Source organism: Cylas formicarius, unplaced genomic scaffold (assembly GCF_029955315.1).
Source record: "Cylas formicarius isolate icCylForm1 unplaced genomic scaffold, icCylForm1.1 PGA_scaffold_8__14_contigs__length_24414737, whole genome shotgun sequence".
In the NCBI taxonomy this organism is placed as follows: Eukaryota; Metazoa; Arthropoda; class Insecta; order Coleoptera; family Brentidae; genus Cylas; species Cylas formicarius.
In genome coordinates, this window is record NW_026844361.1 from 3,737,085 (window position 1) to 3,760,327 (window position 23,243).

Consider the following 23,243-nt stretch of genomic DNA (forward strand, 5'->3'; position numbering starts at 1 on the left):
GAGTATTTCTTTTTTAATAAACTTTTATTTGTAATTTCTGTGATCTGTACATATTTACTTATATTGAGTTCTTTTCATCGATATTAGTAATGCCTTTGAACTTGGGCATATATACTTAAATAACTACCCAGAGAGAAGACAATCGACTATCAAAACTTTTAAAAGATTAACCACAAATTTTAAACACTTTGGTGCGTTTATGAACCCAGTTTCAAAGATTAACTACAAATCTTTAGCAGTATGGCGCGTTTGTCAAGTCGGTTTAAAATATTAACTACAAATCTTACGCAGTATGGCAGAACGTACGACTGGAATCGCGAAATTTAATGCTTATTTTATTTTGATAAAACAAAAATTTTACCCGATCAAATTTAGTTGGTCGGACGAAAGGATGGTAACTAATGATGGAATATTTAACATATTTAACCCTCTAGTACATCGAATATCCAAATATCAACATCGTTTTTGCCATTTGGACCGCTAAGAGCCCTATTTTTTATTATGGTTCTCTTAACTCTGAGTAAGGCACCCATTAAGCAGTTTTGTGGTCCCCTAGTTCGCTCCACTCGATCTTTTCATATGAGGTTATTTCAAAAATAATGTTTGCTAGCGAGGTGGTTTTGAGATTGAGGATGAACTGAAGAGACTAGTTCTTAAAACCTTTCAAAAAATTAAAAATGATGTTAAGCAATATTTTGGATTCGAGAGTTACAAAGTGTTATGTGTTAGGGAAATAATGGTAACTTGTTTGTACGTTTTTTATAAAAAAAAATTTGCTGTAGTTTTTGTTTAATCAATTAATATGTGACGTCATCTATCTATTTATCCATTATTTCATCTTTTTTTATTTGTCATGTCAGCTTGTACGACAACCAAACACTGAAAATGTAATAAAAATCTTTTTTAAGATTTAAACAATGTAGAAGTATTGTATCGTACATGGTTATATTCCTAATAAAAAAATGCTATTTGTGAAATGTGATTTTTTTTATAGATGAAATGAAAAATAAAGTTAATGATGATTTTGCCGAAACGAAACGTCGTACGTCTTTTGTCGTACCTCTTTTGTAGAACTCAAAAAGTGACATCGTCAAAGTGGCCTTTATTTTTTTTTATGCATCTTTAAATAACACCTTAAGGAAATGAAAACGAAATCTCTAAATTTCGTATTCTTTTTACTTTTCTCAACAGCATATTATTAATCTTTAAATTTTGCAACTTTTTTCTAATTCAACCATCTTCGTATCCCTATGGTTGGCAATATCTCCATTTTTGTATATAAAATGCAGGGTTACTTCTTATATTTGCGTACCCACCTACTGGGGTTTGCGCAAGTCAGCGTAAAAAACTTTTAATACAAAAGCTGTATAATTTTTGCAGTATTATCTTTTAGACGTGTTAAAGAAAACAAATCGCATCGTGAAGTTGAGAAAGAGTAGCAAGTTCTTGAATTATTTAGGTTTCAATTTTTGATTAACTAAACAGATGTTGATCGAGTTGGCCAGGCGTTTAGTGTGACATATTGCCTCGCTTTACTTCAAATCAAAAAATTCGTTTGGGAAAATTGGTTACTCAGAGGAAAAAAAGCTTAAAGTAGTGCATCTTTCTTATGCCAATTAAAATAGAATAGCAGCAGTTCAACGGCAATATAGTCAGATTAATCCTGGGGGACCGGTATGGTCTGTTCATAGATATAAGAAAGTGACCAATTGCTTTTGAATGGGATTATCAAAGGGTGGCCATTAACATACAAATCAACAAGATTATTACCTAAAGTTTCGGAATTTAAATTCAAGTAAAATTGTGGTCCGTAATAGGAAATAATTTTATACCTACCTGCGTTTAATATTCTTTGGTTTGGTATATTACTTAGTTTAAGTTTATTAGTAATCATTCTTATTTCGTGTGTAATACAGCGTGTGTTGAATCGTGTGCGAATTATGCAAAATATGTGCGAATCTAGTGTATCTCAGGTGATGCTTCCGCCCAAATGTAGAAAACAGTATTCTATCGAGACTAAGGAAGTTATAAACAATGTTTATTTGACTCTCATTGAACGTGGTGCGAGCAAGCAAGCGTCTTTAGAAGAAACGGCCACATTGACGAAAATTCCAACATCAACTGTATGGAAAATTGTGAATAATCCCATTTCAGCGAGGAAAAAAAGAAGCGAGTGTAGATGAAAGTGATCAAGATATAATACGGCGTAAAATTTACCAGTTATACGAGGAACAAAGCGTGCCTGCATTAGATATCTTAATTAGGAGGCTTAAAAAAGATGAAACCGGTGTTAAATGTGGCAGAACTACCTTATGGAAGTGTATTCAACACATGGGTTTTAGATTTAAAAAAATTGACAAAACGCAAGTTTTAATGGTATCTTTTAGAATTCGGAAATGGCGACCGGAATATCTAGAAAAAATTAGCATTTACAGAGAACAACAAAGGTCAATTATTTACTTGGATGAAACCTGGTTCGACACTTATGATACCCCGGAAAAGGGTTGGGTTGACTCAACTGTTTAGTGTAAAACAAACGCGCCATTAAAAAGAGGTAAAAGAATAACTATTTTGTATGCTGGCTCTAAAGATGGTTGGATTCCAAATGGTCTTTCTCTGTCTGGAAAAATATTCTTAAAAAATATTCTTCACTGGATTATCATGAAGACACCACCGCTGATTTATTTGAAAGTTGGTTTAAAAACAAACTAGTTCCAAACATTCCTCAGCGTCATTGTAATTGACAATGCAAGTTATTCCCTTCTTCATGTGACACAAAAGCAACAATCCAAAACTACATGTATAATAACGACATTTATTTTCACCAAGATTATACCAAAAAGCAATTAATTGAGGTTCTACAAAGCTCGAACCTACAAAAGGAATACGTCTGTGATAATTATGCCAAAAATCTAGGGCATACAGTTTTAAGGCTTCTTTCCACCTTACCACTGTATATTTAATCCCATTGAACATGTTTGGCACCAACTGAAATCTGCCATTCGTCGTAACAATGTTTTTCCCAGTGTTAACTCCAATGTCCTCAAACATATAGAAACCGAAGTTTTTAACATCCCTCCACAACGTTGGACAAATTCTGTTAAACATATAGAAAAAGCAGAACAATCGTATATCCATGTTGCAAATAATATAGAACAAGTAATAATTACAACAGGCGACGATAGCGATAGTGATACTGATATATTATGTGAATAATTTTAAGTAATTGAAGTAGGTAATAAAAATAATTTTTAATTTTATTTTAGATTTAAACATAAATACATGCATAACTAAATAAATATTGTTTAGTATCTTTCCTAACAAAACCCCAAATAATTCCATATTCGGCCATATTCCATTCTTACCGCTTGTCCGGGTCTTTGTTTAATTCGTATCAGTTAGTCACTTTCTTATATCTATGGACAGACTTTACCTCAGCTTAGAACAAGGCAATTTAATGAAACCAAAAGTTTCAGTCGAAAAAGACGACACTTTTTAGAAATGAAGATGACGGCGTGAATATTTTGTGAAGAATAATTAAAAATAAGCTAATTTAATTTAACTTTTTAGAAAATCCTGAAAGATTGTCAATTGTTGCTGCATAAATATTATATATGACACCCCTACATATTTATTTCATCTCCATTCCATTCCAAACATATAACAGAGGATCAAAATTTTTTGGGAAAAATTATTTTTACTTATAAAGCAACGTTCCAAACGGAAGGCATGGTAACCATTATTGGGCAAATGAAAACCCACATAAAATTCAACCCGTAAAAATACAGGGTCGTAGATCGGTGTGGCATGCTCTCAAACCAAATAATCGATTTTTCTTGATTGATCTGAATGACAAACGATATTTAATCGGAAGGCCTTCCAGTTCGCAAATACATTAACCTGATTTGGCAACAAGATGGGGCACCGCCCCGTAGTAGCGATTAAGTTACTGAACATCTAAATGACAGATATGATCATTGGATAGGTATTTCTCTACAGGCATTTTTTAAAAACCCGAGTACACAATGGCAGACCTCAAAATATACGAATGACAAGCCAAATAAATAAATATTCATACTCAGTAGAGACCATTCACACTTACACATTACTTTTACTTAAGTTTATATTTTCATTATTGTTCGTTTAATTATCGTTGTAATCGGTTTTATTTTTGTTTGTTGTTGTGTATCTTATGATCTTTAGAATTTTTAGTATTATCATTTTAATTAATACTTATTGAAATAATTCACGTTATGTTTTCATTGCTGTTCGTTTAATTATCGTTGTAATAATTTTATTTTCGTTTGTTGTTGTGTATTTTATGTTCTTTAGATTTTTGGTATTATTATTTTAATTAATACTTATTGAAATAAAAAGACTGCTTGAAGCTTTTCTTACTGAGAGTAACCCGTTTTCCTAACAGAAGTTTTTAATTTGCGGAACGCCTGGCCAACTCGATCAACATCTGTTTAGTTAATCAAGAGTTTAAGCTTAAACAATTAAACAACGACATATCCAAATATCTATCGCCATAACAGAAAATACATAGTGCTTCATTTAAAAATAAAAAAAAATGATACTGTTTTTCCACGTCTAAAAAATAATACTGCAAAAATTAAAAGTTTTTCTCGGTGATTTCCGGTAACCCATGTAATTGGGTACTGAAATATATAAAATACCAATATACACTTAATTAAAATCAAAATCTTTTTTATTAGCACTTTCCTAGTAATCGTTAAAGTTTGTGGACAATGAAGAATAGAAAATGTTAGTGTTTAGGAATGGTACTTATTCTGACTATCTATAGGTAGTACCGATGAAATTTTTAAATATAATACATATCAAATAGACGCAATTTAAAACAAAGGAATCAAAATCGTAAAAAAGTACTCTCGATCTTTACGCAACGGATTGTAGTATCAATCTTGGCCCCCAGTACCGACCGGAATACCTCCGCCCAAAAAGGGCGATCGACAGGCGAGACGCGTTTTTTTGTCGCGTTTTCGCTCAAAATTGTCTCTCCAAATTGGGAGTTTTGGCAGAAAGCGATTTGCCTTACGCAACGCTCGCCGCATATGGGGTTGGGTGGTACCAGGTCGTTTCGCCGTAATTGTTCTCTCTCGGTTTTTCGGTCCGAACGATTCGCGTTTGATACGGTACCGCCGAATCGTAGGCATTGTACTTCTAGCATTGTCGTGTTTAATTGAAAATTAAAAAAAAAATGGCGGCGGGACCCAATCAGAGCGACACAGTCAATAACAAAAACGACACCCACGGCTCTGGCGGGTACTATTTCGCGTTAGGTGACGTATCGCGTTTTTTTTTATTGAATTTAATTCGCAAAAAACTGCGTGGGTTCCGCGTTTATTAATATTTGCGACTTCCAAGATTAATTGGATTTATTGCTTGGTTGGTACCGCCAGATCAGGTTCGCGCCTTGAAGCTTGAAGTATTTTTAGCTTCTAGGTAAGGTTAGTCGAAAGAAGCCAAATCTGGACAATACGACTGGCTTTATTAGCGATAAATTATGAAACAATACGTACACGTACGGGGTCCTATTATACAGGGTGATTCACGTAGAAGGCGTATTAGGCGTATGTTAAAAAGGACATTTTGTATAATACTGACATACAGGGTGACAACGAAACTACTGCCCACTGGGAACATTTGGAGCATAAAAACAATTGAATGCCATTGTATATTCTTAATGTTTTAAACTCGCTAAACCATTCCAAAAAACTTTTGTCCAACATACTCTACGTCTAAAATAAATAGTTTTTGAAACACAGCCGTTCAAACATTTACCACAATACTAAGATATTTTGTTTCAAAACGCAATTCAATAAAACTTCAAAAACAAAATTTGACGCCATTTAAAAAAAAACTTTTATCGTGAATTGCTTTTTCAAATTTTGATTATAATAAATTCCTTCAAAAAGCCCTTATTTACATTGTTAGTAACCCGTTTTCACGAAAATCAATAAAATTGTGCCTTTAAATTAACCAAAGCAAAAGAAACGGCAATTGATACTTTGGCAGACACCAAGTAACTAATATGTGTATTTCAGAAACTATTGATCTTCGGCATGAACTATGTTAGACAGAAGTTGTTTAGAATTGTTTAGGGAGTCCAAAAAATTTAAAATATACAGGGTGTTTCATTTGAAATTGCAAAGCTGAGATTGTTTAATTCAATTGTTTTTAAGCTACAAATTTTCTCAATATTCAGCCCCAGCAGCCAAATTGCATATTTTTAACGCAAGCCATTTTGAAATGCCTTAGTAAACAGTAGTTTAGTTGTCACCCGGTATATGAGTCGTTAGTGTATCTTTAAAAATATTTTCAAATATACAGGGTCTGTCATTTAGCCGTGGTCAATATCAATCTTCCTATTTTAAATGGAACTTCCTATATGTTGTTGCCTTTTTGAATTCTAAAGAAAATTCTGAACAACTTTTATTTAAAGTACTCCATGTTTAAGACGAACAGTTTGTGGATTATTTGCTATTTTCTGTAAAAGAGTAAGACACACTACTTTATTGAACATGATTAAATATCGGTAAACCACTTAATATGGATGGAACTAGACTACGGAGTGTACTAAAAAAATGGTTACTTTTTGACAAGTTTCATTGATGTTAATTTTTTTTCGAAATGGGTCTCCATGTAATTTTTCTTTTTAATATATTTGAAATTCAATTCTGCTATAGACAACTCCGTGGTATAAGTCTTGCTTCTCAGTTGTTAACCGGTAATGACTAATTTCATTTTAAACAAAGTACTGTGTCTGACATTTTTACAGAAAATATGAAATACCTCGGAAAGTTTTCGTTTTAGAAATAAAAGTTGTTCAGAATTTTATTTAGGGTCCAAAAATACAATAACATACATGGTGTTCCATTGAAAATAGCGTAGCCCATATTGACCACGACTGTATGACACACCCTATATATATTTGGAAAAATCTTCAAAAGGTGCACTAGGTACTGATATATACCCAGACAAAATTTTAGAATAATAAAATAAGTCCCTTTTAACATACGTCACGAGGTACATCTACCTGAACCACCCTGTATTTAAAAACGGAAAGATACTACCAATTTTGTGAAACGCAAAATGTCGTTTGCATCCCTTTTCTTTTTTGAGCGCCGGTGTTCCTAATATTACTTTCCCATGCCGCTTTCGTTATAAGTGTACATGGTCAGGTCAAAAAGTTATCGGGCTCTGCTTATTATATTGAACTCCTTGTATATTATTTATTATTACGATTGGGAATGAATGAATGAATGAATATTTGTTATCGGTTTAATTAAAGATAAACAACCTCACAATTTAACATTTTGGTTTATATTGTATCCATTTATTTTTATGTTACTAGGCTGTGGCTATGCAAAAGCGAGCTTATGTACGTAAGATTCATCATCAATTTAATTTTTTTAAATAGCCAGAAAAAAAAGAACATCCTGTATCTGATTCCATTTTTTATTAAAAATTCTGAGCCATATTTCTTTTTTGAATGAAAATCTTCTTAAATAACGAAAACAACAGAGAAAAATAATGGATTTTTGTATTTAATTCAAAGCAGATGTTCAAACAGTTTTCCGTTATTTTCTAAACATATGAGTTTATAACTGTAGGACTTAAACATCACGCAACATCTATGTTGTAGTAATATTGGATGCGGAAGTTACACTTTTTCGTAACTGTAACGTAACAATATGAAGAAGTCCCGAAGAGAAGTCCAGGGATCGCGCTGGTCATCAAAGGTATATAAATTTGTTTAAAACGCAATGCATTATAAGACACTCAATACTCAATTATTTTACAAAACCATTCCTTAATTGCGAATTTTAAGTAAGCTTTGTTATAAAGTTATTTACGTGTCAAAAAAAACTGGAAGCTCTGTACGTAGTAAATAAACCGAGATTACCGCCTACCCAAAAAAAAGGTGACGACATATTTTTTGGTACCCGTATTTTTTGGTACGGTTGACCAAAATCGACGAGTCGTACCGTGGGCAGTACCAATAAATATGGCGTTGCGAAAAAAAGCGCTGAATATGTTTGTTATAGCCGTACTGCTAATTATGATTAATCACTTTAGTTTGTTTATATTGCCGCAACGCCGCGTTATTAATATGCAATAACAAATATGACGTTTAAACCGACGGCCATGAGCGTCACCTGCGATTTCGGGCAGATTCTTTCCGACGATTACAAGAAATGGAAAACTAGTGTCATAGAAAAAATTACAACCTCTCGAGTTTAATTTATGCATTACACGCGAAAACCGTCAACATTTAAAAATAAAGATTTAGGTTATTTAAAGCTTTTATTAAGCAAACCAACGACCTGTCATATGAAATTCGATATGGCATCCCAGCGCCAACTAACAATTTTTTATAAGCCAAATTGTTTTTTTAGCAAATTATCTTCTTTGTGTCTGTTAAAAGTGTTTAGGTGTTTTCTAAACTATAAGAGCTTATTAATTTTTCATATTAAAGTGCATTTTGGTTTTCTTAGCTCTTGGTATAGTAGGGATATATATATATATATATATATATATATATATATATATATATATATATATATATATATATATATATATATATATATATATATATATATATATATATATATATATATATATATATATATATATATATATATATATATATATATATATATATATATATATATATATATATATATATATATATATATATTATATACCTACTATACATTGAAGATGCCAAATGAGATTTTGGCGAAACGTCTGCAGGATTCCAGTCGGAGTTCAACAAGCGAACGGATGATATCCCGGAATATAGTGTCATCAAATTTTTCCATCCGTGAATCAATACGTGAAAATATATATATATATATATATATATATATATATATATATATATATATATATATATATCCCGGAATATAGTGTCATCATGTATATGTATATATATATATAACTTATAAATATTTTTTTCCCGGATTTAACTTCTTAAACACGTTTTTTTTTATTTCATAATAAACCCTAGTTTTTAACAGTGAAGTCTGCCAGCCATGGGAAAGCACCACACAAAACACACATAAATAGGTTACAGAACATAGAATTCGGGACCATCTACGCCCCGTCTCGTCCGTTTTATTTCTCGGACGTTGTAAAACGCTTTTACGAGGTCAAGTGCCCGACATTAAACGTGAAATAAAGGCGGTATTGTCCTTAAGTTTTCATTACGAATTAAATAAGATGCAAGTTGTGCGTTTCGTATAAACATTATCGCTGGCCGACGCTATCGTCGTCGCCATTGTTGATCGGTTGATGAAATACGAATCGTCGAAAATGTCGAACCACTCGAGCAATTAGCGAGTTCTTTTTTGAATTCGAAGTGTTTAGAGACGTTATTAACGAGTTAAACTCAGTGAATAACTGACCAGTGTCCAAACACAATGAACAAGATGAACATAGCGCTAAATATTTTGTTGCCAAAACTGAAACGAGAATATTCAATGTAGAATTAAATAATGCTAACAGCATTGTCCTCAGATTCGCGCTTTTTTCTTTACCCGTCATAATTTTCTTATTTTAATGGGAATGCCCTATTTTTGTTGCAATGAATTGCACATATCGAATTTGTTTAGCTCTCAGAATTTCATTTTTTTTCCATTAATTACTAAGCTACGGCAACTCCGCTTTTTCAGTAAACAATACAAGGAACGCTTAAATATCTCAAAAATTGTCTATCCTGTGGTGCAGAATCTTATGATGCTGCACTGGCGAGGTTTGTGGCGACATTCTTGAGGAATGAGGATTGATTCAGCCTAGTCTTCCTCTAGAGGTGGAGGTTGTTTCTTAGTGTTTAGGTTGACAACAAAATTAAGTTTGATGCGTACATGGAGTGCGTGTGCGGGAGCTGATTTTGCCTTGCGAGAGATGAGTTCTAGTGTTTCTTCTAAAGTCTCTCATAAACACTCTCATATACAATTTGCTGTATGGGGACATTCGTCACAAGCAAGAGGGTTTTGCCAAAGAAGGACGATAAGACTGCTAATCTGCTCCGCATAGAAGCTGACGAAGCTAAACATACGCATAAATCTCCTCTAAATTAAATATAGAATAGCTAAATGCTCTCACAAATAACACCTCTCCTGGTAAGAATAAAATATCCGTAATAAGTTCAAAAATAGCATACAACATACAATTTAATAAGTAAAACCAGAGAAGTGCCATAACACTTTAAAGTGTCCTTAGTAAGTCCAGTTTTCGCAGCTGAAAACAAACAACAAATGGAAAATTACAGACCAGTAAGTGTCATATGCGATATAGCTAAAATTTTTGAGAAATATTTGGGGAAGGGAAGATTGTTTTAGCCAAAACAATATATTATCATATCAGTATGCCTTTACTGAAGGGGTTGGCAGAGTTCATGTCATGTATGAGCTTATTAAAGATATAACTACAAACCTGGATAAAAACAAAAAAATTCTTGACTTATCTAAAGCATTTGGTACGGTTTCATACCTAATTTTGTCACGGGTATTGGAGAAGTATGGTATTATCGAATTACCTAACAGATTGGGTACAATACACTAAAATAGAAAATGTTATTAGCGAACATTACAGTATTTGGTGCGCTGCTTTTTAACGTCTATATAAACGCATTAAAAGATTTAAATCCTTCAGGCAGACAGCTATAGTATTTGTTGGTGATACATGGTGAAAGACAAGGGCTAAATTACAAGAGAGTTTATCTCGAATTAAACATTTTTTAGATTGGTTTAATGCAAATATACCGAACCATCTTAAGTCTTAAGAATTCCGTCGACCCCATTGAACAAGCAAGTTTTACTAAATATCTGGGAATACAGACAACTTAAGCATTCACAACAAATACCTTAAGATAACAGCACTATTGCATAAATTTTATTTATTAAGGGATTTTTTTTCAAAAAGATTAATCATGTTATAAAATAAAGCCCTTAGTGAACCTCTATTAACCTCTATAAAAATGTTAAAGTAATGCAAAATACCATTATAATGATTAAAAAACCAAGGCTTTTTTTCACAAACAAAACGTACAACCATGAAATAAGTAACTAAAAATAATTTCTATAACTGCCTGTTGCGTTTATGTACAAAAAACCCACAATAAGCAAAACACAACAAATCGCCAACACTTCACCAATACCAATACCTTAAACAGCCTAAAAAAATAGAGGTCTAAGCACTCTGCTACCTTTTACCAAAATTTTAATAAATAATGAAAGGGGGTTTTATTAAAATGCATGTATACAATTGCTATTTACAAAACTCCTGCATTCCTCCGTCGTCGGCTGTTGATGAATCGAACTCGCTAACGTTTCGCCAATTACCTTGTTGGCTTCTTCAGAGCTTAACTGAAATTGTTTCGATTCATCAACAACCGTCTCAGGAGGAATCCAGAAGTTTTGTAAGTAGTATTACAGTGACCTTTGGGAGTTTCTTTGAAAAGTACACTTAGAAATTGTTACAATAGTTTCCTCCATTTTTAATAACATTTATGTATCATGTATTGAGTACTATGTTGCAAAAAAAAAGCTTTACATACGCTACCTCGGGGATAGTATTTTTTACCTAATCTTTATGTAAGATTACCAAGGAACAATGTGTTGTTTTCTAATTAAATGTTATGTTCTGTAATATATTTCTGATGAATTCATCATTTTATGATTCGTAATAAGAAATTGCAGGCATTTTTGTATTTCAGTTACAGTTAAATTGTTATTTAACTGTTACGTTAGGTCCAAACTTGACTATGGCTCGCTGATATGATCACCAATTTATAACTGCCATACTCAGTCCATTGAGAGTGTGCGGAGAAGGTTACTGAAGTATCTAATGTTCAGGGAGGACGGTTCCTATGCGATGATCTTCTACTAAGAAGGTTCGCTATACTGCCTCTGAGCTTGCACAGAGACTTGCAATCTGTTTCATTTCTCTGTAAGTTAGTTCATTACGGAGTCGATTGTCCGTTTCTTCTGGAACAATTACGCTTTCATGTGCCGCGACTGGAAAGGAGACATCAATCAACTTTCTTACCGCAGTTACCCAGGTCCAATATCCATTTTCAAAACAATATGCCTGCTACCTTCAACAAACTATCATCGTACTGCGATTTATATTATGATGGTCTCCAGGCCATACTTCGGCAACTTCGATTGGCGTCGGGTTATCCGTACCGATAAGTCTTACCTCTTTCCTCTCTCATTCTTTCCTTCTTTTTTTTTCAGTTATAAGATTAGTAGATTTAATATTAGTTTCTACCTCCCCTGGTATATATATTGGATGATTTATGTTTAGTATTTCCTATAATTGGGTCATGTTACATACATGAAAATATTATTATTATTATTATCATTTCATAAATTTGACTTCATTGTAACTGCTGTGTACTGACTCGTGTAAACGCTTATGTGTATTACCATTAATAAATTACTAAATTGTTATTATTATTCTCTTGATGTATTAATAAGGTCAATTAGTTGATTTCATAGATACAATTTTAACCTTATAATTGTTAGATTAACTTCCTTACTATTAATTTTATTCCAATGCGATATTACTCAAAGAAGAACCTTCCGAGGACCATGTTCTTTAGGGTTATGTCAAGGATTAATTTTATTCTCATCATATGCAAAGTTTCAAAATTGCTCACAAACCTTCCCGAACTTTCCTCTCAAAGATAGAACAAAAAGCATCACTAGGGTTTTGGAATTAACCGCTCAAATTTTTTGTGTCATTAAAAAGTCCTTTTTTACTGTTAACGCTGTCCTTAGACTAGAAAATCCTATTTTTTAGTTTCAGGTTTTCTTTTGAAATATAATATTTTCATTTTAATCAAATTTGACGGACTTTGAATTAATAATATGAGTCTCCCTTAAAATAAAACGAATTGCCTTTACTTAGGTTTTAGTAATGAAAAATATTAAGAATGTTAAGGTGTGTTCTTCAACCCTTTTTAGTTGTACTATTTTGCAATGCTTAATCTTATACAGTCCGTATAAGATATATACGTTATATGAAAAAGAGCAAAAAGTTATTATGTGCAACATTATACAAAGTGTGGACCTGATAAACCTTCCAGAAGATTGTTTCCCACAGACTCAGCAGACCGTGTGAAACCTTCTAGAACCTGCCTCCTATCACTATAAATGGGATCCAACAGCAACGTACGAGCGTTGTTTTAGGAAGTCTTCGCCTAGTTAAGTTTGAGATAAAATGTAATAACAAGTGTTTTTTTAATTATTTGAGTTAAAAGCTCATAACATATATGCTTATGGGCAACAATTTAAACAATGAACTATTCTTAAAACCAACAAAAAAACTGGAAAATTGGCTGGTAAAAGTCACATGAGAGGAGATCCTCTTTTCTTTTCAAAATGTCAATTAGGAATCAACGGCGCTGAAACTATAATATAGTATATATATATATATATATATATATATATATATATATATATATATATATATATATATATATATATATATATATATATATATATATATATATATATATATATATATATATATATATATATATATATATATATATATATATATATATATATATATATATATATATATATATATATATATATATATATATATATATATATATATATATATATATATATATATATATATATATATATATATATATATATTCTCACGTATTGATTCACGGATGGAAAAATGTGATGACACTATATTCCGGGATATCATCCGTTCGCTCGTTGAACTCCGACTGGAATCCTGCATCCGACTGGAATCCTGCAGACGTTTCGCCAAAATCTCACTTGGCATCTTCAATGCTCGCGCTCCGAAAACACTTCGTGAGTGTTCGAAGTGTTTTCGAAGCGCGAGCATTGAAGATGCCAAGTGAGATTTTGGCGAAACGTCTGCAGGATTCCAGTCGGAGTTCAACGAGCGAACGGATGATATCCCGGAATATAGTGTCATCATATATATATATATATATATATATATATATATATATATATATATATATATATATATATATATATATATATATATATATATATATATATATATATATATATATATATATATATATATATATATATATATATATATATATATATATATATATATATATATATATATATATATATATATATATATATATATATATATATATATATATATATATATATATATATATAATATATATATAGTTTCATAAAAGAACGGGAAAACAACATTAGACATAGCAAAAAGAAAATCGTTGATGTTTTAAAGTGGCTAAAGTAATATTTTATGAACAAATCAATACCAAAACATTTTCAAACGCACCTAAAATATTATATTTTGATGAGCTAATGTGTAGAAAAGAGTTGATGTATTACATTTTAAAACGCTTTCTGAGTATAGGTAAATTGGACATTACAAACGCATAATATTTATTACAAAATACATATTATTAAATAATGATGTATAACACAGTACAATTACCACATGTTATTTAAAACATTTTGATCGAATTTGACTAGTCAATTAAGAAGTGGTCAATCAACAAACTCATAATAATTTATTATAAAATACATATTATTATTAAATAATAATAGATAACACACAATTGCCAGATGTTATTGAATCCATTTTGATCGAATTTGAGTAGTCAATTAAGAAGTGGTCAATTGAGTGTCAATTGACCAGCTCCAACACTTAATTTGAACCATCGTTAATGTAGGAAAAATTTTCAGAAAACGGATAACTACGCCCCCTCGTGGCTATTACAGGCACCCGAATTTAGTTGTTAACGATTTACTTTTTTTTCAAATTTATAGGGTAGTCCGTTTTCCTGATACCCTCATTAACGTGATTTCCAATTCCACGGGAGCCCCGAAAATAGATTTTTACGCCCCGTGGTGTTTTGGCTATCGAATCGTTACGCGCCGATAAAAAAAATACACAGAGGGACACCGATCCGCGTATAACGGAACGCATTTTGTTGTTCGGAGAACAGGCCTCGAGAAAAAAAAGCCGTAATTCGTTTGATCTGAAAGGCGGTTTACATCATTTAATATATATACGTAGATGCGTCCAACTGGTCCAGCAGACGGGCCAGATGGCCAAAATTTTATAGCGGCCTTGATTTCCCGCCCGCCCGCGCCATGTGAAAAAGTGCCAGTGATTTTTTCCTCGCTTGTAAATCTTTTTTTTTTTTGTCAGTCCATAATTGTAATTTACAACTATTGCGAATCTGTTTTTTTCTCGACAAATTTAATTGAAACGGCAAACAAAAACTGAGAACAGAAGCAGAGTTTTTACGTCCTGTAATATAAATTCAAAAAAATTATAATTTTGTGTATAATGTGTTGCCGATCCTTCTGCGATGTTGGTAAACTCAGTGAACTCCATCTGCTGCCACTTAAACGGTTGTGATATACGACGGTCACTTGAAAAGTTTTCGACCTAACTATGGTGCAAGACATTTTTTCTCCTTTTTTTTAATTTTTTTATATAGCTTTCTTGTAACTAAATTTCTCCCAGCGATGCTCCTATCTCTCCAACCCGCCGCAATAGTCCGCCTCCTCATTTGACGAAAATCGTTGTCCTCCGTGAGCAGTTTTCAGACGAGGGAACAAAAACAAGTCGGTTGGGGCTAGATCTGGTGGGTTTTCGTGGATTTTCGCAATAGCAACCGCTGAGGTATGAGACGACGTGTTGTTTTCGTGAAATAGATTTTTTTTTTTGTAAATGTGGCTGTTTTCTGCAATTTCTGTCCTGAGCTTGTTAAGGAATGATACGTAGTGTAAGAGAAGGAAAACATGACAATTCGGTTTTAATTTGAAAATGTATAATATATTTATTTATTTTTAATGAATAATCAATCATTAAGAATTTTGGTCAAAACGAAAGGGGACCAGTGCGTCAGTGAGGTGACGCGGTTCACATCTGAAACTAAAAAAAATATCCTAAGTACCAAAGATTATTAAAAGTAATAAAACTAACTTAATATTACTGGCATAAAACCTGGAATTGAGTTTATGTTGGCACTAAGGGCAGAACACACATAGTGCGTTTTTCAATCAATACTGCTGATTATTCCGATCGTGCAATGGATACTAAGGGCAGAGACACACGAAGTATCCTGTCGTGCAGTGAACGGTAGCAACACGCAACAGTGCAATAAACAAGTCAGGCCCTAATATACTGAAGGCCAACGACACACGACAGTAGCCCCGATATTTAACCAACAAAGTAACAACGTTTAAAATAGTAAAATAGAGGAGAGAACACACTAATATTTAGCTAAATGCCATGGACATATTTTTTAAATTCAAAATGAAACCTATCAATAAATCCTTTGGTGCTTTGGCATTTTGGCCAATAAAACCAAACCATCATGAAATTCTACTACTGTACTCGTAAGAACACTAACTTTTTAGTCTTCACGTAATGCAAATAATAGCATGCAAGAGCCGAAAAAATATTTCTTTAAATCTTACTGCACCCCAAGAGTATGTTTTTCATAAATGACGCCCTTCTACTACTTGATATTTTGACAGAGTGAGAGGCGAAAAATGCGGTTTTAAGAAAACATTTGACTCTCAAGTGGTTGCTTATTATGAAGTACATATAAAAATTTTATAGGGTAGTTTAGAAAAAATATAGGCCTTACAATAGTGTGCTCCTGGAATGGTTTTTCCTTTTTGAATTTTTTTCCCTTCATAGTCCACTGTTTCGACTGAATTTTTAATTCGGGCTCATAATGGAATATCCAAGTTTTTTCTACAGTAGTTAATTGGTCCCAATACTCTGCTATCTCACTTTAATTCGACGCAACACCATTTAATGAACTTTGGCAATATTTTCATCGGTAGTTACAGTTTCTGGACGTCTCGAACCTTTATCATCTTCTAAGCACTTACGGGCACGTTTAAAGTCAGCTGTCAGAGTCGCCATGCACAGAGTCCACTCAACTTTAATTTGCGTAGACTTATTGCCTTTCAAAAATAAATATTTTATAACAGCTCTATACTTAATTTTTTCCATTTTCACAATCACGTCGACTCCTCCACGCGACTCTCAACTAAAATACCACCCTTCCAAAATGACTGAAATTTTGGTATAATACGACCAAAAGTATAGTGCATTTATCAGTATCTTAACCGGCGATCGACCGCATGACCGTGGTATAACCCACCCCAACAGATGTTTATTCTGTATTAAGATGGACCTGAGGTGGACCTGAGATGGACCGTAACGAATATTTGTAGAAATTATTATTTGAAACGTAAATGTTCATATATATTACGGTTGCATTTGACTGTGATCTTTCCAGTAAGTAGATATTTATATACCTGATTCTCGAGCTTTGACCGTGCTGCTGAGGCTGTTCTTACTGGATAGTCCAAAGGGTAAGGGTAAGTACCTGTCTCTATGTATCTTACAAATAAGTTTGAAAATAATCATTTTTGTCTTGTATGCCTGTCGATTAACAACATTCTTCTTCTTGTATTTTTGTGCGTTCTACATAGTTTTTCGATTTGTAAACAACAACAGTCAAAGACACAACAAAGACTATGGTTATATTCGCGGCATACGTCATAACAATACAGTTAAATATTTATTAGAATCTTACAATTAAAAATTTTTTGACGGTTCCTGTTTCTTAACACTTTAAAATGTGGAGACTGTGGAATGAAGCAGATGTTCCCCTGTTAAAAGAAGACATGGAAAACAACGCAAAATTTGGAGATCAAGTGGAGATAGTGGTCAAACCTAGAGACAATTTAGAAGACGAACTACCGCAGCAAATAAAAAAACGGATTGAATTTTTTGCAAATGCTAAACAAATTGTTCTAAATGTTTACAATTTTCAGAAGGGGAAGTAGGAGCAGCAATAAAAACAAGGGGAAAGTGAGAGGAGATGCTGGTACATTGCGAGTTTTTAATTAGGCGTATAATCTACGACGCTTCACATGGAAAACGCATAATAATTCTTCATGCTGGCTCCAAAAATGGTTGTGTGGAAGATGGCTTGTTTTTGTATGCCAAAAACGTCAAAGATCCAAGTACAGATTACCATGAAAACATGACTGCGGAAATATTTGAGGACTGCTGTTATTATGTTGGATAATGTCTCGTATCATTCATCCCAAATTAGAAAAAATCCAAATCCAAATAAAGAAGAAATTAAAGAATTTGATTTATATTCATATTTTGAAGAGAGCTACACGAAAAAAGAACTTCCGGAATTACTAAAAATAAAACATTTTAATAAAGACTACAAAATCGAAACTTCTGGATTCCTGCTGCGTCGGTTTTTGCTGAGTCGAAATTGCTGACGTTTCGCCAATCATCCTGTTGGCTTCTTCAGAGCTTAACTGAAACTGTCAGAATCCAGAAGTTTTGTAAAAAGTATTACAGTAGCATGTGGCAGTTTGTTTGAAAAATTAAAAATACGTAATTGAAAGCGTATATAAGAAGAAATAACACTGCACTAAAATTTAGTGATGGTTCCATAAACGTAATTCGGCAACAGGTAGCTAAAATATCAGCACAAAGCTGGTCTAACTGCGAAAAACGAGTAACAATAGAAGAAAATATTTATCGAGAACAATTAGTGGCAGAGTTGATAATTGAACTAGGTGACCGCAGTAGCGATAGTGACTTTACTTTATTAATATTTTGTATATTACTTTTATATATACTTTGTAGAAATGTATTGAAATAAAAGGTAATAAATTGTTACTTTGTACTAAATTTCTTATGTACATGTTTCAAGGGTCCTGGAATGGATACGGGTAAGGGTCTGCTTGGCAGGGTGTCTTATATGGGGCTGCGGAGTTATAAACAGTACGCAAAGTTAATCACGGGGTAGGTCGTAAAAGTATAAGTTTAAGTATAAGTAACTGTTTTAGCCACTAGTGCCGCCCTCTTCAGGGTGAGGTCGGAAACTTTCCAAGTGAACCTCGTATGGAACAGTATGGAAGACAGAACTTGACTTATTAGAAATTAATTATTATTAATTATAAATTAATAATGCATGTCATATTAAAATATTGTTCTCCTGGAGATCACCCATTTTATGTCGAGTATGATTAAGTTGTTTTCCCCCACCCAAAAACGCTTTCCTTTTTTTCCCGAAAGGTGTTTAAAATAAGAAATCTTTTCCCTAATGAGTAGGATAATTCCTAAATTCTTTAGGCCTGAAATCTGGCAGGCGTTTATTTTTTCCGTGCACTCTCTTTCCTCTGCGCCCCATGTAGTTTCGTAACGTAATTTCGCGCTCGTTTTCAGACCGGCTACATCAGATCTTCGGACAGCAATTACTACATCGAACCCGCGGAGAACTTCACGTCCGGCAACATGGACACAATCCTGCACCGCATTAAACAATTGCCACACGTCGTCGGCAAAGATACCAACGAAGTGCTCGATCTGGGCGAATTGGAAGCCAATTACGTCACCAACGGTAAGCGTCGAACATGATATTTTTGTGGGTATTAGGCGATCGCGGCACCTACGCGAGTCGCACCTGTGATTCGAGTTAGGAAATCGCCCGTAAATAATCGTTTTATTTCTATGTTAATTCCGTGTCGAAACGTCCGAAGACAGATATTAAAGTTTTCGCAATGCGACGGTTGCGCGAGAGAAGACGGAAAAAGTCCTGATTACGATGGTGAAAGTAGAAAAACCAGCGAATGTAGGGTTTAGGAAAAATGAGGAAAATGTACTCCTCTTAAATGGAAGACACTGTATATTTTTTGAATATAATAATAATAATAATATTAATATAAATAGGACTGAGGTGGCTTTTACTTGATGAAAATCGATTTAACACAAATTAAATTAGAACAAATAATGTTCAGATCGTTGCCAGCTGTTTCGGAAACACCGTGCCTTTATCAAATGCAAAATATGACTATATTCCGACACTCATATATAAAAACAGATGGTAACAGATTTTTAATTACAGGTATAGGGTTATAAATTTAAATTTAACAACGGAGACGCATTTAAATCCAATTGGTCATTAAGTAATAAATTCGAACATCTCATTTTGGTAATCTCCATAGCTTCCAACAAATTTTGTTTTTTGCTTTTTGAATAATTATGTTAAATACCAAAATTATCGTCAAAGTTGTGCATTTCTGAATTTAAATGAATGGCATAGTTATAATGCGGACTTTTATATTTTTATATGCCCTTTTATGTTCGTTAATGTGTTTATTAAATGTTCTACCTGTTTGTCTGATATAAATTTTGTTACAAGATCCACATTTCAACTTGTAGACTCAATCAATCAATACCAAATTTAAATAGATGTTTCGATATTTTCTTGCTAGGTTCTCCTATGTATTTTAGATAGAGTTCAGAGTTATTTGAAACTGCTTTAAGTTATAATCTTATCTATCAAAGAGGGGTCGTAACCATTGTTAAAACTATTTGTTTTATAATATTTAATTCTTTTTCAAAATTTTCTGTGGTACATTAAGTAGTCTGTTGATAAAAGCATAAAAGGCAGACATTTTGTGTGTGTAAGGGTGATTTGAGTTATGTATTATTGTTATGTATTATTGTGTTTATGGTAAATGGAAAAATCTAACTTGTTCTGTAGTTTAGTTATAGTTAAGTCCAGAAAGTTTGGAGAGTTATCTTCTTCCGTCTCTATAGTACATTTTTTCCGGTTATGTATCGGGTTAATATGATTCAAAAAGGACTGCAATTGTCTTTCGTTTCTAGTGAAACAAGTAAATACATCATCTACGTATTTATATCACCAGAGAAATCCTTTACTCTTACTCTTACTTTGTTTATGTATGATATTTTCTACATTGTTTATGAACATTTCTGCAAGTAGTGGACTAAGTGGGTTTCCCATAATTAATACTTCTTTAGCAATATAAAATTGACCATTAAATTTAAAATAATTTTGGTCTAAACAAACTATTAAACTATTTAGCAAGTCTTGTTTTATGATAGGATGTCTCTGCCTGAGAATATTGTCTATTTTGTTTATTACGTCAATTGGTGGAAAGTAGGAAATAAGTTTTTAACGTCAAATGAAACTAGAATTGCCTTAGGAGGATTATTTGTGTCTTTAACCTTAATTAGTTCGAATGAATTGTTGATAGTATATCTAGGTTTAAAGACAGTATTATATTCTAAAACTTTAATTAATATTGTTGAAAATTTTACTGATGGTGCTATTACAAATTTATATCGGACAAACAGGTAGAAGATTTAAGAAACGCATTAAAGAACATAAAATGGCGTGTAAAAATGAAAGTTCGGATTCTAACTATGCCATTCATTTAAATTCAGAAATGCACAACTTTGACGATAATTTTGATATTTAACATAATCATTCAAAAAGCAAAAAACTAAATTTGTTGGAAGCTATGGAGATTAACAAAATGAGATATTCGAATTTATTACTGACTGAGCAATTAGATTTAAATGCGTCTCGGTTGTTAAATTAAAATTTATAACCATATACCTGTAATTAAAAATATATTACTACCTGTTTTTATATATAAATGTCATTTTTCGTTTTAATTTAATTTGTTGTAATAATAGTATAGTTTATTCAGGTAGTTTCGACAAGGAAAATTACAAGAAAAGGCACAAGTGCATAAAACTATTAGCTAAAGTCGCGGCTAAAGCACTATTAGTACCACAATTTTATATAGAATTCTAGCAGTGCACAGTTCCTGCGTTCTGTAACTTCTCGATGTTTTTTTCATTTTTTTTCTCTTTAAATTTTACAACATAACCACGTTTTTAGTTTATTTGGAAAATTATTTATTGTCGCATTCTGAACGGAATGGGGCACGTCATTATATAGCTAAGTCGTAACGAAAGGATCTTTCAAATATACCAGATTGCGGGGAATTATGGCCCCTTTAAATCTTAGATTTAAGTTAATTTCTCAAAGAAACTTCCACAGGTTACTGTAATATTTTTTAGAAAACTTCTGGATTCCTCCGGCATCGGTTTTTGCTTAGTCGAACTTGCAGGAGGAATACAGAAGTTTTGTAAAAAGTTTAAGTTATTCACGTCTGTTCTAAAAGTTATTTTTCGTGATATTTTGTCCTAATTATTTTGAAATAAAGGCAACACCGGTGGATCAATCGCTGCGTCTTCATATTCGTCTATCCCGCTTGCTTCAGCTTGTAGCTGATAGGTCTTCCGCGACGGATGTCGTAAATAAACCTCAGCCAGCATTATTTAATCTCGTTGTGACGAATTAGCTGTCAAATAAGGCTAATATCACAGTGATTAAACACGGAGAGAACAAGAACATCGCATAAGGTTTTCTTTCCAGACTTCGAGTTAGAATATGCCTTGAGCCATACAACCCTTTTAAACGGCCAATAGCTTTGTATCTAAAAGTAACTCCAAATTTTTTGCCTCGTTTTGAAGAGGAAGAGTGGAATATTGTTTATTTTTATGATTAATTTAAAAGCAGTTTTCTCCATTTTAATGTTATTGTTTTATCTGAGCGTAAGAAACATGGAAATAAAAAAATTGAAAGAAAACAAAAAAACATAATTAATTTGTGGTTAACTATTAGAGTTATTTTAAGAGGTTTTCAAAAACAGCACCTGACATTTCACTAACCAACACATTTCTGAGTGCGTTTTCCTATTGAGCGAATTGCCTTTAGTATTGTTCTACTAAATATCTGGTTTATTTTTTCTCTTATGGTTGTCAAAAATTGATATGTGCATCGGCAGTTATGAGCTGGCTAGAAAACCATCCAGAATTTCAGTAATAATTGCAATGTACCGCTCAGTGGTCAGCGTGCTATCGTAAAAATATGGACCGACAATGCAAGAACCAATTATTATTATTATTATTATTATTACTGAGAATAAAGTGCAGAGGAAAACCTATTATGCACATTGATAGTTAGTAACACAACACATATAATAAACATTTAGTTATTGCTGTGAAACAATACACTGTCCAAGCGACGTTTAAATACAGACAAGTTCGGCGCACACATAACTTCTGGGGGTAAACTGTTCCAATAATTGAAAGTCCTGTTACTTATAAAATGCAGGCGATGTGAAGTCCTGAATTGGTCCTTCTTTATTTTAAATGGATGACCACGTAGGCGTTCATCATTGCTTAAGAACACAAGGGGCACGTCAGATGGAAATTGGTCATGCGCAAACCTATACATTTGAATGAGATCCCCTCGCAGCCAACGCTGCCTTAATGTT

The 23,243-nt window shown here is 32.7% G+C and overlaps 1 protein-coding gene across 3 annotated transcripts in view; it reads left to right on the forward strand.

Moving 5' to 3' along the window:
* LOC132706122 (A disintegrin and metalloproteinase with thrombospondin motifs 9) overlaps window positions 1-23,243 on the forward strand; it is a 124,785-nt gene that overhangs the window by 29,788 nt on the left and 71,754 nt on the right. For all 3 annotated transcript variants that reach the window (XM_060677256.1, XM_060677258.1, XM_060677257.1), the window contains exon 3: window positions 19,309-19,483. In XM_060677256.1, coding sequence (XP_060533239.1) covers window positions 19,309-19,483 — 175 coding nt within the window. The remainder of the gene's footprint in view (window positions 1-19,308; window positions 19,484-23,243) is intronic.